This window comes from Miniopterus natalensis, chromosome 9, assembly GCF_054644295.1.
Source record: "Miniopterus natalensis isolate mMinNat1 chromosome 9, mMinNat1.hap1, whole genome shotgun sequence".
Taxonomy (NCBI): Eukaryota; Metazoa; Chordata; class Mammalia; order Chiroptera; family Miniopteridae; genus Miniopterus; species Miniopterus natalensis.
In genome coordinates this window covers 48,798,617-48,818,431 of record NC_142089.1, presented here as the reverse complement: position 1 = coordinate 48,818,431, position 19,815 = coordinate 48,798,617, and the positions used below count along the sequence as shown (strand labels likewise).

Below are 19,815 nucleotides of genomic sequence, written 5' to 3'. Positions count from 1 at the left end.
AAGACCAAGTGAAAATGTCAGTAAATAAAAGGGGTTGGAACTCAGCATGAACAACCACAAGGGGAGAAGGGAGCGCCTGCCAACTGGTGCAGGCGTGCTCACGCGCGCTTGCAGATGACAAATTAGAAAGGCTGCTGGAAGAAAGATGAAATTTGAACTGTGTCCTAAAACATTAGTATTTTTTACTAAAGCGAGGTTAAGAAAAAACATCAGAAGTCATATGTTTAATGGTTTTGAAAATGAGAGACATAAGGTGTTTGAAAATCTTTATGCACTTCATAGATGTAAAATATTGGCTGCAAGGGAGGGGTGAGAAGAGAGATGTAGCTGAGGGTTGGATGGTGAAGGAACGTTAGTATCAAGCTATGGGAAATGACTATAATATATGGGATTTGAAAGTTAATTTTTAAAACAGAGGCTTTTTAAGAGGTAAAGTATATGATGACATTTATATTTGGTGTCTAACCCTCATGACTGTATGAACAATGTTTATATTTGAGGGTGAGGTTAACATTTACAAATTATCATAAAAATGTTTACCTTCTTAGGAAGGCAAGCCATGTTATGGAGATAATTAAGCAGGATCTAGAGAAGATTGTAGTCCTTTTTTTCTTTTTCTTTTTCTTTTGCTAATCCTCACCTGAGGATATTTTATTCCATTGATTTTTTTAAAAAATTATTACTATTTTTTTAGAGAGAGTGGAAGGGAGGAAGGGGAGAGAGAGAGAAACATCGATGTGAGAGAGACACATCAATTGGTTGCCTCCCACATGGGCCCCAACCCGGGCTGGGGATCTAACTTGCAACCCAGGTACATGCCCTTGACCAGGAATCAAACCCGAGACCCTTCTGCCCTCAGGCCAATTCTCTAACCATTGAGCAAAACAAGGCTGTAGTGTTTTCTAAGTTTAAGTTAGAAATATTTGCGGATGTGTTTTTATTAAATTTAATTTATAACTTATTCTAAAAAATTGCTGCTGCTAGTGATAAATGATAACTATTAACAGTCCAAAAACATGAAAATATTTATCACTCTATTATCTGTACTACACTGTACTATACTATGCTATAGATGTTAGGATAGAGAAGGAAAAATGGTAAGATATTTGATGATAGATTAACTTTTGTTCTTAGTCCAAACTCCAAGATCTCCAGTTTTGTAAAAAAAAAAAAAAAAAAAAGTCTACCGCTTATAGTCTAATTTTCTAACTGGCAAAATAGAACTAATAAAATCCAACCCACAGGAATTTTTGTAAGGATCAATTGAAACAACACATGTAAAGCATAAAGCACTTACAGATTTCAGCACCTGGAAAGTACTTGATAAATGTTAGTCTGCTCTTGTGCATATTTGTAAAAGATAGTAAGGTTTCTTAGGGAATTCTTTGCAAAGGGAAGTATATATCATATATGTTGTAGAGTATGGTTATGAGGAAAAGATGATAATAAAAACAGAAATATCTTGCAACAATGGTCTGAGGAAATACATGGGAAAGGAACTGAAGCATTGATTATTGCAGGCATTTTCTACTTGGAAATTGTAGCTTTTCATCTTCCATGTTCTTGTTGGCAAAGATAGTGCCTTTCACGTTTATAGTGCCAGCTATAGGGTAGGCTGCAATATTTTGTGGCGAGGATACTATTAATTTTGTTATCGATTCATAAAGCTTATTTATTAATTTTTTGTTTAATTAATGAATTTCTTTTCTGGTCTAGTGACCTATATTATTTACTAGCCTTTTCTACCACAAATATATGATAGGGGTTACTGGTATTTTAATTGTGTTAGATTTTGCTAATTAATTCTAGGTAAAGGTTATTGTATTTACTAGCAGAGTCTATAGCTAGGCTCAAATAGTGCTAAATGAAAAATAGCACTTATTGTACAAGCTACTCATCAATACACACAAATACTACTACTGCTATTACCACTACTACTACACACATGTATCTGCACATGGATCTGTTTCTGGGTTCTCTAGCCTATTTTTTATTATATTTTTGGGGGTGAGATTGGTTAATAACTTTATATAGGTTTCAAGTGTACAATTCCATGAATACATCATTGGTATATTACAATGTTTGTTTAACACCCAAAGTCACATTTCCTTTCATTACCATATATTTGACCTTTTTTACCCTTTAATACCCCCATCTCCATTTCCCTCTATAACCACCATACTAGGTCTTATAGTATCTAGGTCTATGAGTTTTTGTTTGTCTCATTTGTTCATTTTTTTGCTTTCAGTTTTATATCCCACACGTGAATGAAATCATATTGCTCTTGACTTTTTTCATCTGACTTATCTTTTCTTATGGTTGAGTAGTATTCCATTGTATCTGTGTACCACATCTCCTTTATTCAATCATCTATTGAAGGACACTTCAGTTGTTTCCATGTCTTGACCACCGTGACTAGTGCTGCAATGAGTATAAGAGAGCATATACCTTTACAAATTTATGTTTTAAAATTTTTTGAGTAGATAATCAGAAGAGGGTTTGCTAGGTTTTCTATTCTATTTTATAAGTCCTTTCTTCTATCCTTGCACCAGCACCACATGGTCTTACTACAATTTAAAATTGGTCTCTACTGATAAAGACATCCCACCTTATTTTCTTCTCCACAAAAGTAACTTAGCGTATGTAGCCTTTTGCATTTTTAAAAATCAACTTTATTGTTGTAATGTTTCCATGCAATAGTATTCACCCATTTTCACTGCCTTAAAGTAGGGCAATTATCCTAGATTAGCTTTGGTGGACCCAATGTAACTTTGTAAGTTTCCTAAAATATGGAGAGGAAGACAAAAGTGTCAGTGTAAGAGTGATAAGATATGAGAAAGACTGAACTAGCTATTTCTGACTTTGGTAGTGGAAGGAGACCATGAGCTAAGGAATGCTGGCAGCCTCCGGAAGCCAGAAAAGACAAGAAAATGGATTCTCCCCTAGAGTTTCTTGAAGGGAACTCAGCCACATCAGCACACTGAGCCCAGTGAGACCCATTTCAGAATCCAACCTCTAAAACTGTAACAAAATAAATTTGTGTTTTTTATAGCCACCAAGTGTATGGTTATTTGTTATAGCAGCAATAACAAATTCATACAGCAGTTGAGTGTGTTTCCTTGGGTATAATATTGTATAAAAGTGAAAAGCATCACTGGCATTTTTAATTTTTTATTTTTTAACCACATAGGACTTGAAAGTCATATTTTTTAAACAGATACTATGAAAAAAATTTAAAGCCAAATGGCACAATTGGGTTGGCCATAAATACCTGGAAGAAAATAGATCATGGTACTAAAATTCACCCGTATCCATAGGCATGTCCTAAATTTCATGGCCTAAAATTTATTTGTATCCGGAGGGAGACAAAACAAAGGATTGTGATTTTCCTCCCTGATTTTCTCCCCTATTTTGTAGGTAATTATTAAATGATAATTTAAAATCAAAGTAGTTACCCCAAGAGTAGAAGTCTTTAGAGTAAATACAAACTGCAAAACAATAAAGATATTGTTTTGTTAGCACGGCAGGCAGCATCACATGGGGAGGGAAGCATGGTCGTGCGTGCAGGGTGGGATGCTGCAAGGGAAGGGTGGCATGTGTGTTCAATATGCTGATCCAGCAAAGACAGTATATTTTTATCTAAAGATTACTATCAATATATTCTCAATAATTAAATAACGAACTTCAAGTTAAAGCTTATGAATAACTACCCAAAGATTTTTCAGGTTCCTATAACCTTAACTTGTTTTTTAAATTTGTGAAGTCTAATTTTAAAAAGGTTTGCCTGCTCTAAAGAAGCAAGTATGAGGAGTTAGTGCTCCAAATATCTCCTTTTCTAGAACAATTAAATTAAATCATCAGTTAAATTTTACTTAAATTTTTTCTTATAACAAAGTGTGGATATAGATTATAGTTTCTTTCATCTTTAAATATGATTATATTTTTAAAATTTTTAAAATTAAATAATGTTAGCCTTTACATTAAAAAGAAATCTCCTAAAACATATATTTGCATTTTGTTAGAATTCTGGACTAGATCATTAAATACATTTCTGTATTATGAGTTAGGCAATTTTCTGTATTATGAGTTAGGCAATTTTCTATTTTTAGAGATTAAAATAGTAGGAATAAAATGGCTTCACAGTTTCACATATTCAAGTTCATTTGCAGTCACTATCTCACTTGTTACTGAAAACAATTCTACAGAAATTTACAAAGGTGCCAGATTAATTTCACCACTTTGGAGGTGAGAAAACACAGATATAAAATAGAACCAAGTGACTTCCCTGAAGTAAAGAAAGAAAACTGGTTGTAAGTAATTCTAGAACTGGGGTTTATCTTCTCAACTTAAAGTCTTTGTACTTTTTAACATACCAATAAGCAGAATCGTATTCAGATTACACATCTTTCCTCTTCCAAAATATGAAGTATGAGTCATTTAGCCAGAACCAAGAAGTTGCCATTTTCAATAAGACTGCACAGCAAAGGCATCAGGCGTACCTGTTACCACAGCCATCTCCAAGTGGACTTTGAAAGAAACAGCTGGGATACTCTAATAGAAAACATCACAGAAGCAGAAACCTGTATTTTATTTGATCAGTTTAACAATATCTCAACTAATAAATTGGCTGTCATCCTTGCCCAGTGTGGGGATCAGGGGGATGAGGGCATCCTTGCCCAGTGTGGGGATGAGGGGGATGAGGCCATGAAGATGCTCTTTTTGGCAGGCCAATTTTCAATTACCCCATGATAGAGCACAGTTTTACTATGATTGATGAAACATTTTAGAAAAAGAAAAAAAAGAACTTATATGGAAGAATTTTATTTTGAAATGACATTGCTAACAACAGTGCTAGGAGAAAAATAAACATGAAAAAATTTTAAGTAGATAATAAGAATGTAACCTGATCCAAACTGCATGGAATGTCCTTGCTGTTTTCACCTACTTTGGCATCATATCTGGGATGTAAACAACTTAATTCTGAGCTTATTTGTTGCAACTTTTTCTGTTTTGTACTTTGATCAGAAATAGTGTCTGAAATAAAAATGAGATACCTCTGTGACTTAAGTGGCTTGTCATAAAAGGATATTATTAAACATAAAAAAATGCAGTAACTGTATACTCTGAGCTAGAAAAGCACTAGAGTGATAAAGAAATGTACATTTCACAGTAATATAAGGATCACTCTGATCTTGAACCATCATTTTTAAGTGCAACGAAGTTTTCGAATACGTTTCCTTTGCTCCTAAGTATTCATATCTCAAGTTATATAATCAGTTGAACAGTCCTATATTGGGTCAGATCACTGGTCTAGAAAATAAGGCATCATGTCCTTTCCCAATGTCTGTACTATTAGCTAAACCATCTTCACACAGCTCAGTGTACCTAACCAGTGGTATAAGGCTGCAAAACTGATGGAGGAAAGTGATTTATACCTGACCCTTAAGGCAATTATTTTAGGGCTGGAAGTGTGATATTGTGAATACACCTAGTATTATTTTCACATTTTCAATTTAAATAGCTACAAATTACTCACACCTTTTGTTGAATAGCAACAATTTTTAAATCAATGAAGTCTTCTATGAATTGAAGAAATAAACATATGTAGTATGTTTGTTATATGCTCCATAAAACAGCTTTTCTTTATGTGCTTTAATTACTTCTTAGGGCCTTGATTTTATGTGTAAATTTATTTTTATCTTTTTTACTTACGAAATCACATAAAAAACCCTCAAGTGACTGATGATTTGAGGTTAGCCAGATGTAAATGGTAGAATAATAGTTTTGTGGTATGCTTTAGGATAAAAGTAGATTAGTCTTAAAATATAAACTAATTTCATATTTAATCCTGATAGTATAAAAACTTGGAAAATAAGGTTCATTTTCCACAGTCCCAACATAGACCTCAAATATCCAAATCCAGTGAGAGGTTTTTGTCTTGCTAAGAATACCTCGTAAGGAAGAAACAGGTCATGCTGACAGCAGCGTGAGAGTGAGAAAACCCCTAACAAGCAGGATCTCCTTGGCTCCTTTCTGGGCTCAGAGGAGTTTGGGATCAGGTGGGGAAATCAGACAGGTACACAGGAGCAAAGTGGGGGTGGGGGAAAGGAAATATGGAGTATGTATTTTCTATAAAGCAGCAGAGCCTCTGTATTGCAATAGGAACATTAGTATGATCTATTCCTCTTTGAAATCCCATACCAAGTTTTAAACGGCTTGTCCATAAAGGTGTATGACAGACTCAGATCTGAGTGCCAGCAAGAAGACTCAGTAGCATGGTCTCATCAATGAACAAGCACTTACTGTACATCTGCTATGTGCCAGATATGGGCACATGTCTGAAAACACAAATAACAATAATGTATGGTCTTTTTCCTTGAGAATCTCAGAATTTAAAAAGAAGGACAGATTCATAGAGTTCATCAACCTATAGTAATAAAATATGGAAACAATATTTTTTAAATAATAAAATATGAATAAGCAAGCTTTTAAGCACACCATAGTTTTCCATATCAAGTTTTCTTAAGACCAGGTAAGCTTCCATGGCCATTTTTCTCAAGTACATTGGCACCTTTTTTTTGTATTAATTAAAATTTATTAGTGGATTATTTTTATGTAGCCATAGACTTTAAATATGACCTCACAGTTATTGTATTTTATTTTGCACATAGTGATACATCCATCAGATTTGAAAGGATATATTACTACCAGAATGATGAAAAAATTGTGAAACTTAATTTCTTATTCTTTTTTTCCAACAAATAGAAATCATAGTAGATACACACACACACATATACATACATGTGTATATAAATCAAAATACATATGAAATTTCCCTGACTTTTGAAGACTGATATGTTTTATGGGAAATATCTAAAGGAAAAATGTCATCCTGACATTGTCAAGATAAAGTTTATGCTTGGATGGAGAAGACAGGTCTGCAGGAGGATTTGTGAAATAATGGTGTGGATCAAAAGAACTTGAGGGAAAAATGGCTGTCACTTTTGAAGCAGATGGTAAAACATTAAAACTTTCTATATTTAATATAGAGAAATGTTGGGAGAGGTAAGTGGGAATATGTAGTAGGCATTGAATTAAAATTCAAAGAGAGATCAAGGATGGAAGAAAAAAAAAAGTAGAAGTGTCCCCAGGGGTAACAGGTGAAAACAGAGTGAATGTTACCTCTAAATCTCTAAGGAAGATGAAGAGCTGCGACCTGGGGCATGCTATGGATGCATCAGCTGTCAGTTACAAAAGAGCCAGAAATCCTGCCCATGCTGTGCTCTCCAGGTCTTGTACCACGATGCGGGCCTGCTTTTGCACAGAGGAAGGGGCGTTCCTTCAAATGGGCGCAAAGTCTCCCTCAGCTCACCTACTCTCATGCCTACAAAGCTGTGTCCACCCAAAGAGGGCACATTTTTCTAACACATTTAATGGTACCATATCAAGGGTATCGAGGCTATACGTGCAGCCCTGCTACAGGGCTGTGACTGCTGGTAAAAAATATGATTTGGCCCCTGGTATACAGTAGGTCATCAACAAATGGTGTCTTACAGTGTGGAACTCGTACTAAATAGAATCATGTGACTTGAGCCATCTATGCTTGTTCAAACTGTAGTTCATGACCCATTAGGAGGCCACACAGCCAGTGTAGTAGATCATGGCCAGCATTTTAAAACATACTGAAATAAGGTAGAATCAAAACTATCAGAGCATGATACATGACAGAAAGGTAATTTTTAAAGTTGTTTCCATTTATTTATTAATAGATCCATATGTGAGTGTGTAAAATGCCCTTTTTACTATACTTGGCTCTTGCAAAAATGTTTGCAAAAACTTACCCTAGTAAATGCACAGTAAAGTGGAAGAGTTAAGACAATATCTCAAATACTTTAACTCTTCATCCCACTCACAGTTGGCTATGGGCTCTGCATGCTATAGGGTGTCAGTGCTGTAATTATGGCTCCAAATGCAACAAATCATGCTTATTGTCAGAGTCATGGTGTATTCAAAAGGCCTATGGTTGCCAGAAGCATGCTTTAAATATTTATTATGCTATTTGTGTGATAATTTAAAACAATAGATATTATTTACCACATACAATATATAAAATTATAAACTGCCATGGATACAGGCACAGTTCAAAAAACATCTGAATAGCTTTCACAAAATTGCATAGTTTTTAGAAAAATCAAGCTGCAAGCGGGTGCTTTTTTAGAAGAGCCACATTTTTATGTCACAGTAGTTCATATGAAGATGTGCCTCTAATGATATCGATGCCTGCAGAAGCTTCTAAGCGGAGGCTGGGTCTTTGTTGAAAATGGATAGAAAGAAGCAAAGTATATATGTTATCAATATAAAAAAGTAATCTTTTTTATTTTATAACTGTGAATTCTATTTGTTCTTGATTGTAATATTGTCAAAATTGTTTTCGCTTTCTTAGTATTTGATTAGTATATCATCTTCAAACTTTTGGTGCAATTCTGTTGTAAATACAGCCCTTTTCAATCATACATAGAGTTGTTTTTAAATCCAATATTATTTTAATAAAAGATTTATATATGAAAAAAAAAGATATGCCTCTAAGGAAGCATGTTTTCTAAAAGGTTCCAGGGATATTTCAACCAATTATTAAGCAATGGAAGTTGGAATTTATCTTTGTGTTTTCACTTATTAAACTATGGATATTATCTAAAGTTAGCCAATATTCTTCCAAATGTTGTTTTAAATGGCTATAAATTATCAGATAATTTTTAAAAAATTTATTGGGTATTTAGGCTCATGCTTATTCTTACTATTATATTACTTCAGTGAATATTCTAGTACATAAGTTTCGGCAGATCTCTGAATCTTTGAATTGTTACCTGGAAGGGAGGTCGTGGGAAAAAGGATATGGCCATTTTATACAGTTAAAAGAAATTAAAATGTTAGAGTACCCTAAAATGAATGCACACCAGTAAGATCAAAGGAAATACAAGTTGAATTCCATCACTTCTGTTAATTGCTGTTTTTTTAAAAAGGTCATCATACCAGGTTGGCCACCAGTCTAGACACTGTTCTGACACTTTCTCTGGAAGAAACACCTATCCAAGGGGCAGGGATAAGGCAGGACTGGAGTAAGATGTTAAGGAAGATATTCATGTCTTTGCTTGTTCTGTCTTACAGCACCTTTAATATCAAAGTACAGGGTGGGGCAAAGGAGGTTTACAGCTATAAGTACATGAAACTCATAGTTTATTCTGGTGGTATTTTATTAATTTTTGCATTTTTCATACAAACAACTGTAAACCTACTTTTGCCTTCCCTGTATATACCAACATCACTGCCAGGGTGATTCAAGCATTAATGAGACCTTGTTTCCTTGATTTTAGGATGCCGTAAATTTTGACATGTCATCAATGTAATACAATATTTTGGGGGGAAAAATTATATCCAATTTACACTTACTGAAAGCTTAAATATGTGCCCATATAACTACAAAATATAGCTGAATTTCATCTGTAATCTAATCTAACAAGTGGTGCCTTATGACTGGGAAATATTAGTCTTTTCCATTTAGTATAACATTAGATGTATTTGATATTTTTATTCCACCAAGATTATTTCATATTAGCTATTTTATTTTTATAGTTTCATTATTTTCTCTTAGTTTTGACTTTTATCAGTTTACTTTTTATACTTTTTCCCATTTTTTTAAAAATTCAGTTGTGAATTTTTAGTCTATCTTTATTATTCCTGATATTCATAATCAAATTCATATTTTTATACTTTACTAAAATTATGTAACAACGCTTCCTGTTTGCAATGTACTTTACTTGCTTACTTCACTCTTTTCTCACCCTGACCAAAGTAATATGAATCTTCTGAATCCTACTATCCAGATTATTGGTTTTGTTTCAGTAAATATTTTATAAGAATCATAATTATCTCATATTATACATTCATAATCATACAACCATCTTCCATTTGGATTTATATATTGCAGGGTTTGTTTTACACCACTGTTATACCTTCATCTAATTTTCCCGTGTTGAGTTCTGTCTCCTAAATTTATTATTATTTCAATAGAACACTATTTTGAATATTATCTTTATACAGAGTACATGGGTGATCTACTCTCTAAATCCACGTATTTCTACAATGTTTTTAACCCTGATGAGTATAATATTTCTTTATCTAGTTAGAGAATTCTAGGATCACAGACATTTTATTTCAATCACTTATATATGCTACTATAACATCTCTCAGTCATGTTCCCAAGAATCTGATACTATTCTAATGATTTTTGCAACTGAGAGCTTGTAAGGTTTTCCTCTTAATCATTGATGTGATTCTCTCCTTGAATATGTATTACTTGAATAATTAGAAGCAAAAATTTAAAAAAACTAGTTTTTCAAAAAATAATTCATAACCATCACTCATATACCAGAAAGGTTGGGGGTATTATCCATCTGTACTATTACAGTTGATAGATACAATGGAGTGAAAAAATTTCAGAATCGTTGACTCATAATTTGAATTGAATGTATGAGAATTTTCCTCCTACCCAATTTGTGCAATGAACAGGAAAAGTGGTTTCCAGTGTCTAGAGATAGGAGACGGTTTCTTTTCCTTCTCTTTGCCTACTCTACTTATGTTTGGTTTTGCTGCTTTGCTCTAAAATGTGTGTTTTAACAGTTCTGACAAAGAGAAGGCCAAAAAGAGATAGTAATATAAGATGGGACCATTTTTTTTCAGTGCTGCATATCCCTCAGAAAACAAGTAAATGAAAAAACAGCAAGAGAGGCATTTCCATACGTTTCCCCCATCCACTGGCTTATATATCCTTTGCCAAATCTGATCCACAGTCAAAGACAAACTTGTCCTCTCAAAAATTCATGAAATGATACTTGTTTCTTCAAACAGTTTAAAAACACATTTCTACTAAGTACATTTTTAAAAATAATAAATAGCATAACTATTTTATTCTTGTGTAATTCTACTTTCTTTACCATGATAATTCTGACATTTGCATTTGATGTTTTTGACTGTTTCTTTACTAAATTAGATGTATTAGTTCTATGGTCATGGGAAACATGAGTTTATACTTTGTGTTTTATAATCAACAGTGGAAAAGTGGGAAGTATTTTCTCAATATTGGATTTATTTTTTTAATCTGTCTTCTTAATAACTTTGCATATGTGACTGTGTGGATGTGGAGGGGTAGGTTATGTGTGTACCATACTCATATTCTGGCCTAAACTTAAAGATTCAGGTGCAGAAGAAATTCCCAGAGGGGAAGAGAGCTATAATGCTATGTCTTTCCTTTGGACCTTTGTCTTATAAGGAGGATGGTAATGACAGTTCTAGTGTGGAAACAATAACTCCATTACTTTTCTTGACCGACTGAACCCATTCTGGTTTCATTGCAGTTCTTCTTTTTTCTTTTCTTTCATCTGAGCTTTCCTATCTCCTTCCCTATATGTTTTCCTTAATATTCCCAAGAAAAATACAAGCCATAGAAAGTCCGTAATTGAGGAGACTCATAATAATGATTTTTCTAACTTCATTAGAGTGCTGGATATGAGGTGAGAATAGCCAGTCTACTGAAAACAAATGAGCTCAGCAGGCTGCCTTGGGCAGAAATGGGGGCGGGGGGGAGCTTCTGCCTGGCTCCACCTTTGACATAGAGGGCCCGTCTCACAAGGAATCACATAATGGTTATAGTTATAGTCATTTCACTGTTCAAATTTATGGAGCAATACTGGAATCATGTCCAGAGGGAAAATGTGTGGAAGAGTGATACTGCTGTTAAAGTCTCTTGGCTTTCAAGTTGTTGCAATTAATTTGAGCTTCACCAATACTATCTTGAGTGCTAAGAAAAAAGAGAATATTTTCTTCTTTTTAACTTACTTTCCCCATCTGTGGTCAATAGATTGAAAAATGGAATGTAAAGTATTTAGATTCTGGAATATCAGTGTCTTATAAAACCAGTAAAATTCTAATTTAGTATACAGTAAGTAATATAATTAGATGCCTTGTTGCCTAAATATTTCATTCCTAGAGTACTCAGTATCAGTCTTGAATTCTGAGAATTAGATGCCCACAACTTGTGCTTTCTTTGAAGCACACTTTACGACAAAGTACACCTCACTCTACAATGCAAAGACATAACTTGGTCTTTGGAGCCAAGCAGCCTTTCAGTATAAACATTGTGTCCAACAGATTCTTTCTCTAAACTGGCATGATTTAACCCATCTGAACATTGGTTTCCTCTTAAGTAAAATGGGAACAATGTCAATCATTGTGTTGTCATAGTAAATAAAGTAAGATGAGCTCTCTAGCAGAATGTTTGAAAAATGCTCTCTCTTTTGATGATTATGAGGTATAAGTCATGCTGATCTAGTTTTTAAAATAAGCCCACAATAACTAAATGAATAACTAACCACCAACCGTAGGTTCAGGCTACGCAAAAATGCTATACAGGGGTTGGCAAAAATAGGTTTACAGTTAGTCATAGGGAAAAAGACATACAGGTTATGATTATTACTATAGCTTTATTAACTTGAGCCATTTACAATCTCATGAGTGCTCCAATTGCCGGCCTTCATTATTTACACATTCTTGCAATCTACTTGCTATACTCAAGCACACGTTGGTACAGAGTTCTTCATAATCCTACTTTTGCCCACCCCTGTATTGAGAGAGAATATTTCTGGCATATGCATCTTTTATTACTTTAATCCCCTGTGTGGTTTTTTGGTAAACTGGACTGAACCATGTGGAACTCCAAGGATCTTTCTGGCCAACACTGGAAACAAAAACATGTTAAGGGGCTTCTTTGGTCCTCTCTCTCTATTCTCAAATCCCAAACTTGATGTCATCATTCTGTGGTAGGACAAGGCCAACCCAATTAACCCAAAAAAAGGAAAAACAAGGATGCAATAATGTCCATGGCGAAGTTCATTTACACCGCTGAGATCAAAGCAGGTGGAGTCTAGAGAGAGAGTTCATCCAGAAATAAGTACAAAGGAAGACAACCAGCTTGCCTCCTTGCTGTGGATCCTAGTAAATGCCAGACTCTAGATTCTGATGCTTCCCCTGAAAGAAAAGAAGGGAGTCTTGAGCTCCAGCTTGTGAGTAAACAATTTATGGCATAAGGTTGACTCTCCAACTGTTGATAGTTCTATCTAAATGTCCTGTAGTCATCTCAATCTTTTCATGCCCAAAAGTGAACTCACTCTCTCGACCCAGAAGAAAGCTCCTCCTATACCTCTCCTTGTCCTGTGATAAGTGGATCAATTTACCCACCAAATCCCTCCAGGTCAGAACCTGGGAGTCATCCTTGCTTCCTTTCTCTCCAAGTAATTCCTATCTAATTAGTCCCCAATCCCCAATGATATAAAATTATTTTATTGTGGAAAATTTCAAACACACAAAAGTAAAAATAATAATATAAAGATCCACATGTAGCCATCATGCTGATGACACAATTTTCAATTCATGCCTCATCTGGTTTAATCTTACCCACTTCTTTCTCTCCCAGATCACTGACTTTTAACAGCTAATTGTTTCTGAATTATAGCCCAACCTCCTTTCTCTTCGAATGTGAGTTGGTTAGTTCTTCATGGCTTACAGTGTTCTAGCAGGTCTACCTGGATATTAACTAGTTTTTCTTATATTTCAAAAACTATTTTGAAATTCAAATCCCATCTGATTTCTTCACTACATACAATCTGATGATGGTCATTCATCCTTTATCCAATGAATATAGTAGTCCTAAATTCTTAGCAAGTATTTTCCCAGTTTAGGCCATTCCTCCCTGCTAAGATTCTTACAACCTCTACCCTCATATTGTGTTCAACAATAGAGTTCTCTAAAGTATGGAGCTGCTACAGGCTTCCAGGCGTTTCTGTAAACTCAGTCTTTTGCCTGAATAGATTATCAGGACCCGTTTTCTATGTCTAAATCCTTCTTATACGTCAATGCCTGGCTGAGGCACTCCCTCCTCTTCTAAACCTTCCCTGTAAATCACCTTTGTCCTCTTATCTTGAAAACTTGTTGAGGAAACCATTCTCTTTTCTGAGTCACTACTGTTCTACTAAATACCTCTTATATCTGTCACACATACTACATTCTAAAAATTTGGGTCCCTGTCCATCTTCTCCAGTGGCCATGGATCCTGTTGCGTCATAGACTGTGTGCATGCCTTTGTTCTTGTTGAGCTCGACTCAGTGTGTTAGACATAAGGTAGTAAGAATTTTTGCTGAAAGAATGTCAAATATTTCTTAATTGTTTTTGATAAATTTTAAAAACGTATCTCCATTTTAAGTGTATCAATGAATTTTTCAAATGCCATTCTAATCTAAATATTTACTTTATAACCCCACAAGAAGGATTAACTGTAGAGATACAGAGATTTGGTAGTATAACTGGCAAGTTGATTTAAACAATAGAAATAATAACACAAAAGAGTCAAGTTTCTATTTTCCTATATTATCCCCAACCAAAGAAACTTTCTCCTTGACAATTAATTATTATGAAGCTGGACCCTGGAAAGTGTAAGGCAATTTAAATAATTCAAATTTATATATTACTTCACAAGGTAATTTCTTGCCTATCTCCACAATCTTGGGGGAAGAAAGGAGGTTACTTTCAGGTAAGTGGTATTTTATGGAACAAGATTTGATCTAGACCATTGGGAAATTCATCCATATTGTATATCCAGTGCAGATGATTGGAAGATAGATAACAAAATATTTTTATTTCCAAATTCTTCATAAGGAAGCTAAGCTGAAAACCACACAGTAAAGAGACACACAAAAATTATCGTCAACCTTTTTTTTTTTTTTTTTGCCTATTAATATGTTACCCAAGACTTTTAAAAATGTTGGAGTTCAAATAGCATACTGACACATTAATTTGTTTTCAGAAACACAATTAGGTGATATAAAGTGGTCCCTTTTCTTGGACCCTGACCAATACCACAGACCGAATGAGTCCTTTTTCACTGTATTTTTGCATATCATTTTTACAGCTATAGACCACAAGGGATACAATCTTCATTCTTCTCTATATTACCAGTAACTGATCTGAGAGTGCAATTCCTTTTAAAGTTAATATAAACTTTTCCCAGTTTGCTGAGAAGGCAGACAAATTTTGTGGTAAAAATTGAAACTTTTTATTTTAATAAGACTTCAATTATATGCTCCTGTGTTAACTTGCTTTAAAATGTGAACTCTGACAGCAGGGCACCAATCCTGACTTTTTGATTAATTTTTACTTATTTCCCAGTATAGACATAGTCACATCTGGGAACTAGGAAACTCCATAAATATTTGAGTAACGGAATGATTGAATCAAAACCAATGTGTGTGAAAGACTTTTCTTTAACTTGATTTAAATGCTTGTGTTCAATTTGTGAGCTGTTTCCATTACCTTTAATAAACTAGTCTAAGTTTTATATGCATTCATATACATGTTTGCTTTCTGAGTATATGTGCATATACGGTCATGTAAAGTTGCACAATATACCTCTGTATACAGAAGAGATAAATTAATCATTAAATACACCCACATTAATAAAGTATCAACACTTCAGCATTTTATATAAGATTGTTCACAATTTATCTTACTTTATTACTATGTTTTCAGCAATTTTACTCAATTCCTCCAACCTTCATATGCTTTATCTTAAGGGTGACAAATGCCTGGCTAAATGCTAAATCTGAGCAGTGTTTCAAATATGCTTTTAAATTTTTTTAAGTTTTAAATCCTTTCGATGAGGCGTGAACTTCCCAGTATTACAAGCCACTCCAGCCTTCTACTGTCTGGCACCTGGTGGAGTCAGATGCTAGTTAATGCTGCCTGGCCTACACAAGTTTCTGAGCCCAATCTTTGTTCACAACATGTCTCCAGGTAGCTGGCTTCTAGGGGGAGCTCAATACCCTTCTCTTGCTCTGTTCTTTCTATTAACCCAAGAATAAATCAGGCCACATGCTGGAAATTAAAATTTTCAAGGGGATAAGGGATTAGACCTCAAAATGTCACAGAGGTGACTATAGTAAGATGTCATGAGAAAAAACTTAAGTGTCAGGCCTAGCCTACTGTTGCTGTAGACATTGGAGATAATGTTCTTGTTTCTCATGAGCTGACTAGTTTTTCATTTCAACTGTTTTTTCCAAGCTGTTGAAATGGTAGTATGCCAAAAGTAAAGATTTGTGTGTGTGCTCTGAGCAAAAGACACTCTAGGTGATGCTTGGTTCCTTTGTTTTAGGAACAGGGCTGCCTCAGGCTAGGAAGGAAGTCTAACATAGGGTCTTACCAGTCTTACCACCAAATAACAAAGGACATTTGTTGAGCTTTAAATCTCATGGAATACTAAAGAGTCAATGACAGGTCTAAAATATTTGAATGCCTCTTTCCAGATATCTTTTGTGAAGTTAATTATATTTTTTTACACAACATAAAAATGAAATACTATCATTTCATTGATATTTTGGATGACTTTTAATAACATGAAGTAATTCTTACAAAAAATGTTATTATAATGGTAGTGTTTAAGCCATATACAAAAGTAGATACTCTGTATCATCTGAATTAACTTTAAAATGGAGATGCCTCAAAAGATTAATATAATAGCCTTACAAATAATTTTTATTTTATTTCTCTTCTTTCAGCTTTCTTTCAAAAAATTACAATAAGTAGCTGAGGAGCATTAGGTTATTGGAACTTTTTAAACCGGATTATGGGGAGACTAGTTTGATCTTTTCTTGTATTTCATATAGAAATATCCTATCCATACTAATGGAATTCCTGCGCCCTTTGAGATCTTACATTATAAATTCTTTACAAATATCTTCATTACTATATATATGTAAGGATGAGTGATTTAAACTGGTTTCCAGACTTTGGAAGCTCACTTCTACATAAGGAAGATATAAGTCTCATTTACTTATGAAGTGCCTTATATTATGTGCTTAAAGTCAGGTAGCTGTTAAGAATTTTAGAGTATACTAAGAGCTGACTTTTTACTTATATAGCAATAATAATATTTTTAAATAAGATTAGCATACCTATATATAGCTCTTACTACATGCTAGGCACCAGTCTGAGCTTTGTCTGCACATTGTCTCCTTTAATTCTTTTGACAACCTTCTGAGGTAGGCACAATGTATTTTCCATTTTACAGTAATCTTCTGGTCACAATGACCAGCACATAAAAAATACTCAGTAAATGACAGTGATTATTACTATGAACCCTTTTAGTAATGTGATATAGAAGAAAAATAAGATCACTTTGACATTCAGAATACCCTAGGCTTGAATCATACTTTGCCACTTATTAGCTATGTTCCTTAAAGCAAGGTAATCCAACTTTTTATATTTCAGTTTTCTTATTTGTAAAATGAGGATAATGTATGTCTCACAGGGTTTATATGAGGATTTAAAATGTGAGTCTGAACATATATGTGAAGTGCTTAACATGGGGCCTGTTGCATTGGGAGACTTCAGTGAATGATAGTAATCGTGTCAATCAGACACCCATGTCAGTTATGTCTTAAAGGGGAGTCCCTAGAAGCTACAGGTTATGAAACTATCCTATAGTCAAGGAGGAGGTGGAAATATATCAATTACATCATTTCTTTTTCTGTTCACAACATCTTTCAACTGTTTAATAATATGTAAAATTATATCTAAACAGATAATCTGAAAATGCAGTGCAGGAAAACCTCATCTTTCAAGACCCAGCAAAATCTTTTCTGACCTCGTTCCTCACTCAGGTTCTCCCCCTGCAGGCTCCTTTCACCAGGCTCACACTTCGGGCTCTTTGCTTACATCATCATCTGCCTGTCAAGACGCTCAGCCCATCATGATCACTTCTGGGAAGCACTTATCTTCTATTTCGTTTACTTGACAGATAATAAAAATCTGCTTCCTGATTTTACAAAGGGTTTATGAACCTATATATTTTCTGACAAATTGTATGGTAAGCATCTAAGGGTTGTCACAAAGAGCAGTGCTTCATCACTTCTTCTGGCTGGGTAGTATTCCATTGTGTATATGCACATCTTCTTTATCCAGTCATCCATGGAAGGGCACTTGGGTTGTTTCCACGTCTTGGCCAGTGAATGACAATTTCACTCATATGTGGGATATAAAACTGAAAACAATAAATGAACACACAAGACAGACAAATGAGCAAAAACTCATGGACACAAACAACAGTATGGTGGTTAACAGAGGGAAAAGGGGTTGGAGGAGGTAGTAAAGGGTAAACGGAGCCAACTATATGGTGTCAGGAGACTTGATTTTGGTGGTAAACACACAATACAGTATGCAGGTGATGTATTATAAAAGTATACAGTTAAAACCTACATACAATTTATTAATCAGTGTCACCCCAATAAATTTAATAAAACATTTTTAAAAAGAAAAGCATTAATAATAAAAAATCTAAGGGTAAGGACCATGGGCTACGATACAATTTTTTGTGTGTTTGTATACTTTCCTATAGGACAATACAATGCATATAGTAATGAATTAATGCATGAATGAATAAATGAAGGGATGTAGAGCTAGTAATTAAAAATCCTTGCAGGGAACAAGTGATAAAAATAAATGTACATGATTAGAGCATGTCAGTTTTTAATCTCTGGTTTTTCACTTTTAACTTATGAAACCCTTTTGACTGATTATAATGAGTAATATAAATTCACAAATTGACATTATAATTAAATTACATATAAAAAATATTCCAATATAGATTCAACAGCTATATTCACTTCCTTTGAAGTAAGAGATTCTATTTTGTTTTGCAACTACAAAGAAGCTTTTACATTTTAAACAAGAATAAAACAAGTGTGGGATATGAATTCTTTAGTATTAACTTTTCTTAGGAAAAAACATTGTACTGCCTTAAACTATTTAACAGCCAAAATTGCCAACTGCTGACAGAAAATACTAGGGATTTACCTCAATAACATAAAAATAATGTTATGCTTTACATTTATATTTGCACAGATGATAACGAATGTGGAAATTTAACCCAGCCCTGTGGTGAAAATGCCAACTGCACTAACACAGAGGGAAGTTACTATTGTATGTGTGCACCTGGTTTTAGATCCACGAGTAACCAAGACAGATTTATCACTAATGATGGAACCATCTGTGTAGGTAAGTCAACTATCTCTTAAAAATTAAATAATTTTTAAACCAAATTCTGCCACTCCTTGATTACATCCTTGTTGTTAAACACTTTCATAAACTTCATTCATTACTTTATTTCTCCAATGTTGTCTAATCAGTTACTGTGGAATATTTATCCAAGGATATAAGAAAAAAGTATTTTTTTTGAGAAAAATCAAATAATTTACAAAACAAAATTCATGAACCATGGTGACAAACAACAGAATAAATATTTGCACTTAAAGTACTAACTCAAGAAAATTATGCTTTGCATCATACAATGTTGATACTTTTATAAATATACATGCTGAAATGAGCTCTACATTTTCTTAGAATGTGTTCAGATAGGCATTGCTTATGAAAGAATTGTTCTAGTGCTTTACTTCTTCCTTCAGAAAGTTAGTCACACTTCCTGGCCGGGTGTGGCTCAGTGGTTTCTATCTCTCTCTTCCTCTCCCTTCCTCTCTCTTTGAAATCAATAAAGATATATTTTTTTAAAAAGTCACACTTAAGATCTGCATTAAGATTTTCTGAACACTACAATCCTATTTAGAAAATCATTTCAATTTCACTAAAATGTCCTCTGTGGAGATAATAATTTTAATTCAGTCCCTAAGTGAAATGACACTGAGTCTGAAGAGAGTATCT

The 19,815-nt window shown here is 34.1% G+C and overlaps 1 protein-coding gene across 1 annotated transcript in view; it reads left to right on the top strand.

Annotated features, from left to right (window-relative positions):
- The window catches only part of ADGRL4 (adhesion G protein-coupled receptor L4), a 90,628-nt gene that overhangs the window by 24,733 nt on the left and 46,080 nt on the right, over window positions 1-19,815 (top strand). The window contains exon 3 of the mRNA XM_087820718.1: window positions 19,003-19,155. Coding sequence (XP_087676844.1) covers window positions 19,003-19,155 — 153 coding nt within the window. The remainder of the gene's footprint in view (window positions 1-19,002; window positions 19,156-19,815) is intronic.